The 6,000-nt window shown below is 46.8% G+C and overlaps 1 protein-coding gene across 1 annotated transcript in view; it reads right to left on the reverse strand.

The window, feature by feature from the left end:
• The window catches only part of LOC116958470 (cerebral cavernous malformations 2 protein-like), a 30,643-nt gene extending 25,343 nt beyond the window's left edge, over nt 1–5,300 (reverse strand). Inside the window, exon 1 of the mRNA XM_032981087.2 lies at nt 5,014–5,300. Coding sequence (XP_032836978.1) covers nt 5,014–5,046 — 33 coding nt within the window. The 5' untranslated portion in view covers nt 5,047–5,300. The remainder of the gene's footprint in view (nt 1–5,013) is intronic.
• Between the last annotated feature and the right edge of the window lie 700 nt (nt 5,301–6,000).

Genomic DNA, 6,000 nt, shown 5'->3' on the forward strand with positions numbered 1-6,000 from the left:
TATAGACGCACACAGATGCATACACGCGTAATCTCTCACACTAACACACTGCTGAACAATTTTGCTACAAAATGAGCACCTGCTCACCCATTTACCTTAAAAGTGGTGGCCCTGCTCATGTAGATGCCTGTGGTAGGACCAGCACCACACGCTGAGAAAATGAGGCCTCCTCTGTGCTAAAATCCACTCGGTACGATCAGGGTAGCACTCTGACAAGCACAATATATTCCTAAAACGGCATTATCATAATCATCATCATCATCATCCTGCCATTCCACTCAAATGACGGTGCTGTCTGCACGGTTTCCTGGCACTGCCTGATTGCTCGACAGAACTGTGACTGCTAGGGCTCGGATGCAAGACGAGTCTATCTACTGTTTAATTTTGTTTGATGTGTTAATGCCAATTATATTACAAATGCACTTCTATTGGCATACGTTTATCAGATGACGCAATTTTCATTCACCAGCAGTGAGCGGTGTTTCAAAAAACGATCCCGGAAGATGACATTGTAAAACTACTATAGTTGTGGAAATTCACCCACCCAGCGCTTCGATGAACCGTCGCAATGCAGGATCACAATGCGATTCAAGATTTGTTTTGATGGCAGCAGGGGTGAAGTGAACCCATTACATACAGCATATTTACGAATCAAAATATATTCTTACACATGAGATTCGATGATTACCGAGCTTAAGATTCGAGGCTATCCGATCTAATTACCAATCTAATTATGAAGTCACTTAAAATAGTCTCTTTATCCACACGAGGAATCATATTTTCTATTTCCGGCAAAAGTGTGAGTTCATAAACATGTCAATAAAAATGAATCTTTCAGCTCTAATATCTGGAATGTGCCAAATTAAATTAAGATGCATATGAAATAATATGGGTGTTTTTTTTAAGTTATTGTTTACTGAGCAGAGACAATTAACTCGCTATAATGGAGAACCGTATTTAATCATAGGTGGCTGAAACCCAGATTCGAACCCAGAATCTCAGCAGTGCGAGTCCAGTGCTAGAACGTGGCCATGATGAGCCGCCTGGCATTCGCAGTTGTGGAGATTTTCGTTTTGTTTTTTCCCCCCCCCGAGCAAGGCTCTGGCGTTAAGCTTCGGCAGCGATGCCTCCATGCGGAAAAATAAATAGCACACAGAATGGGTTCATGACCCATCTGTGTGGACCTTTGAATGTTATCCTGCCGTATGGATTTGTTTTCTCCGGGTACTAAGGTTTCCTCTCACATGAAAAATAATCCCATAAAAAAAATGTCAGCCAAAACATCCCAAGGCAGCACCCTCTCTTCAGGTTCAGTGACAAAATGGTATATAGTGAAAAGAAACACATGACTTGGTGTGGTTAAGGTTTTTAGCGTCATGAGTTGGAGAATGAACAGATGTACAGCTTTAAAGCATTTTCCGATCGAATAAGATACAAAATTAAGGGTGTGCTTTGCCATGCGTGTCGAAGCACATTAAACCTTCAGCTCTCATGCTGCCTTCTCACAGAACAAAATAAATAGCAGACTGCTTTGGCCAGGTGGCTCAAAGCAGCAGAGCAGTTGGGGGTTGAATCAGCCCCGTCCCACCAGAATTGATTAAAGGAATACCAATTTGTGGTGAAGTAAAGAGTGGTTGTCCTACGGATGGACCTGCCCCCCGAACACAAGTAATGTAGAATTTCCACCACTGGCGAAGGGCTGTAAACAGGAGGTGAATACCACCTTTGACTTTGGGTAATAGTCACTCTTCAGAGCCATTACATAAAACGCTAACCTGCTATACCGTATGCTTCTGTGCAAAGGCCGCATTAACGTTGACTTGTACTTGCGTGTGTTTGTGTATTTTAGCTGACATTGGGCACTGCCCTTTGGTGAAGCAATCGCTCATTCTCGTCACGTCGGGGTGTTTTTTTTTCTTTCGTCGTTCACCCTCCGCGCAATACGACCCGAACGTTAAAAACAACACCGAGATGATCGTGCAAAAACGCAAAAAGAAAAATCCCTGAATGTAAAAAGCATCCTCTTCCCACTCATACATAATCTAAGCACCACCACCACCACCACCAGCCCCTCACCCTCCCCCCCCACCAGCCGGCGGCCCACGCCCACTGCTGCTGCCGTTCACAGCCTCGCCCTGTCCTTTCCTTCCCGTACAGCCTCTACCCCCCACCCCATCCCACCGCTCATTCACAATCACCCGGCCCTGTCTCACCCAATGCCGCCAAAGGTCCCACCGGCACTGACCGCTGAGGGTTTAAGAAGCCGTTTTAAAAAAAAAAAGCACACAGCGAGGCGCTTGACCTCCCCACGGCCGTGAGAGGCCAACGGAGGACCTCGGTCAGAGTTTAACAATTTTGAGACAGCGACGACCCCGTTTGTGTAAACAAACACAAAAAAAACCGTATAGGCATTTAACAATTCGTTGAAAATAAATTATCGCGCTGTGTTGCTGCGCACTGGACTGCGCGTATAAGAATCGACTCGTCGTTCCAAGACAAGACGAAACAAGCGAGGCAGGATAAATGAGGCGGACAACACAAACGAGACAGACGATACAGCCACTGGAGATTGCGATGAGAGATTTTAAATAATGCATATTATTTCTACATTTACCACAAGGGGAAAACAATGAATGAATAGATTCGCAAATTGAATGACTGCGAATCGTAACGTTTAATCGTAGGGGGTATATCACTACATGCCTAGAAAACAAAGTGTTGCAATATACAAAAACCCAAAATTAAAACATCAAAGTATCTCCCTGCTACAATTAACGCTCCGATTCAATGGCGGTGCTAATCCAGTGATGGACATTCCACATTCCTATGAAATGATCCAATCTCACCATAATGAAACACTGTTCATCTCAACTGTTCTCACAAATTTTTCTTGCTATGGTTTACACATCTGATTATGATTGCTTGTGTTGCAGTCGAAACGTCGTGAGAATTTTGTTGTTTTATATTTTTATTATTCTTTTGTTTCCCTTCTACGTGACTTTACCGAAAGAACCAAGAATATGAATCCCTGCAGTCACGAAAGCTTTAAATAAAAAAAATGTTCTCACAAAGTTGTACTTATTTTCCCGACATCAAAGGTGATGATGATGCTGATAGGCAGAGTTGACACCAAACGAGGGATTTGAACTCACAAACTTCCTGTTGTGAGTGGAGCGAGCTAACCACAGCGCCACCTATAGTTTACGGAGAGTCACGATGTGGTGCAACACTCACTGAGAATTTCAAATAGAAGTCTCTTTGTTACGATTTGAAATGCTGGTTGGAGGCTAAGACCATCATCACACAACTAGGTTCGAAAAAATGTCCCACTTTGTGGACATTTGTTGTTTTTATGGACACTTTTTTTCTCCCAACTGTTGTGCCTGCAATTACTCTGCCGCCATCATCATTCGCAAACACCGATTACAAATCTAATATACTGTAGTTTGGAATTATTTTGCGCAGCAGCAATCTTCCACGGGGTAGAGGAAGCGTAAGTGAAGGTTTGTTTAAGTTGCCTCATCAAATTGTCACAGCCTCTGTGCTGGGGCAATCCATCTCATTCCTGCACACGAGCCGATGTCATTAGCTCACCATCTTTGCAGTGACAATTCACCCAAGGCGCGTCACCTCCTCTGGCTGCCACTTCGTCATTGGGAGGTCATCTACCGGCCACCATCCCTTCGAAGTGACATGTGTTCATTACTGTACTGCACTGGACCGAATTGTTGAACTTTACTTTGGGCCCAAAATTTCGAATTGGCCACACACCCTGCTCATGACACAGTCCGGGCTTTTACGCGTAAACAAACCCTGATAGAAAACATTGGTCCAGATTAACCGTTAGTTGAATGACATTCATTGTAAAATGTTTCTATGATAAAATAATCACTCCTGAATACTGATAACACACTCTTACACGTTCTTAACGAGACGTGACGCCGTTAAGGTTTTAATCACTTTGCTTACTCACTTAAAAATAAAATTATGATTGATATCTAAATATTATGGACGCTAAATTTTGACTTAAAACTTTCGTGACTGCAGGAATTCATATTCTTTGGTTCTTTCGGTAAAGTCACGTAGATAGAAGAAAAATAATAAAAAGAAAGTAAAAAACACTCATGTAGACTGTAGCCTGGTTCTTAATCGGAGTGAGTGTACTGGCAATCTCGAATGTGGACTGTAGCCTGGTTATTAAGTTTGGTGAGTGTACTGGCAGTCTATAATGTAGACTATAGCAATGGTTATCAAGCTGGGTGAGTGTACTGGCAGTATAGAATGTAGACTGTAGCCTGGTTATTAAGTTTGGTGAGTGTACTGGCAGTCTATAATGTAGACTGTAGCAATGGTTATCAAGCTGGGTGAGTGTACTGGCAGTCTGTAATGTAGACTGTTGCCTGCCACCGTTGTAAATCCACTGATGGACGAGGGCTCCCCCACCTCGCGTTGCGTGGATCGCGGGAGCCACTATGCACCGTTGGCAACATAGATATAGTACAGCACAACAATCGACTTTGTTGCACTGCCCTCTGCTGCCCCACAGCGTAACCCCTCAAAAGTCACGTCATCTACCGTCATGTTCATTTACAGTTTTTTTTTTACTGCTGGTTCAACCTGCGTTACTGATTTCACTTTAGCGATTGCAGTTTATTATTGTTGTTTAGAGAGTTCACTTTCTGTCAACTTTCCATTTCGTGCTCCGGCCCCCGTCCCCCAGATACCAACGACCGCTCTTTGGCGCGCCGTGTGTTGTCGCAAAGCTCATCACTCATCGCGATGCTCTCGACACACGGATTAGTTTCGAAGTCGATTTTACCTCAGTTACTTCTTGATTGTTGTAAAAAACCCCGCATTGCGAGTTTGCTCCCTCACGACCAGCGTCCGTTTTTTTTGTCTCGTTGTAACGTCGTGTTCGTGCACGACTCTACGTCGTTCTGCTGCTACTGCTGTTGATTGTAAAGATTTACTTCTCTGCTTTAACTGCTACTGCTGCTACTGTCACCCACCGACCTTTCTCTTCCTCGGCTCCTCCTCATGATCCATGTCCTCAGGCTCGCGCCGCTCCTCCGCCTCGCTCCTCACGTCCCGACTCCCCACGCGCCGTCGCGCTCATTATAACTCACTACTAATTCGCCCTGCTATTGCTGCCACTCTCGTTACACCCCCCCCACTACCCAGGGTAGAGTGATTGTTGTTGCTGTTGTTGTTTACGGTGGAGCCGCTCACTTCGCTCTCTCTCGCTCTCCCCTTTCAAAATGAGCCGGCCGCCATGTTGGGCGTGTCGTTCCCACAATCCCCGCTGCCGCCGGAAGCAGCTGATTACTACTTCCGGCGGCAGCTTCCGGTGGGGTGACGTCACAGTCGCGCCCGCCGCCGCGCCCCTCCCCCTCTGGCCTTGCCCTTGCCGGGTGTCACGTGACGCGTGCGTGTATGGCGGGAGTGGCGGCAGGGGCTGAGATTGAGGTGTCGAAGCCACGTGAGTTTTGTTGAACCGGGCTAGAACTCAAAGGGGGCGGGGTGGAGGGACAGGTTCGAGTCTTAATTTGCAAGAGGTTGTGATGCCACGACAGCGAAGCCGCTCCGCCGAGGCCGGAGCCGCCGCTGTGCTGCTGAGACAGCAAAGCCACCCGGATTCCGCCACAGCGCTTTCGCCACCACCCCCCACATAAACACACACATGCCCTCACGTAGGGCCTCGTAGAGGGGGGGGGGTCGCCTGCCCCTGAGTTTTTACCCGAGAGACCCCCTCGTGGGGGTGCTCCACGGTTTCTCAGGGCCAGGGAATTGGCAGAACCCCCCCCAGGCCGAATGACACTGCGGCGCCGTGGATTGACTTAAAATTGTACGGCCACGGTGAACTCACTGAGAACCGCAATGAGGAAATGCCCAAGGGACACGCGGACCAGCAGGCAGGCGGGGAGCGGGGCGGCGCAGGTTGATGCCTATAATGCGGTGCAGGTTGATGTCTATGATGCGGTGCAGGTTGATGTCTATGAT

The sequence above is a fragment of the Petromyzon marinus genome, chromosome 3, assembly GCF_048934315.1.
Source record: "Petromyzon marinus isolate PM22_M1 ecotype Great Lakes invasive population chromosome 3, UKy_Petmar_22M1.pri1.0, whole genome shotgun sequence".
NCBI classification, from domain to species: Eukaryota; Metazoa; Chordata; class Hyperoartia; order Petromyzontiformes; family Petromyzontidae; genus Petromyzon; species Petromyzon marinus.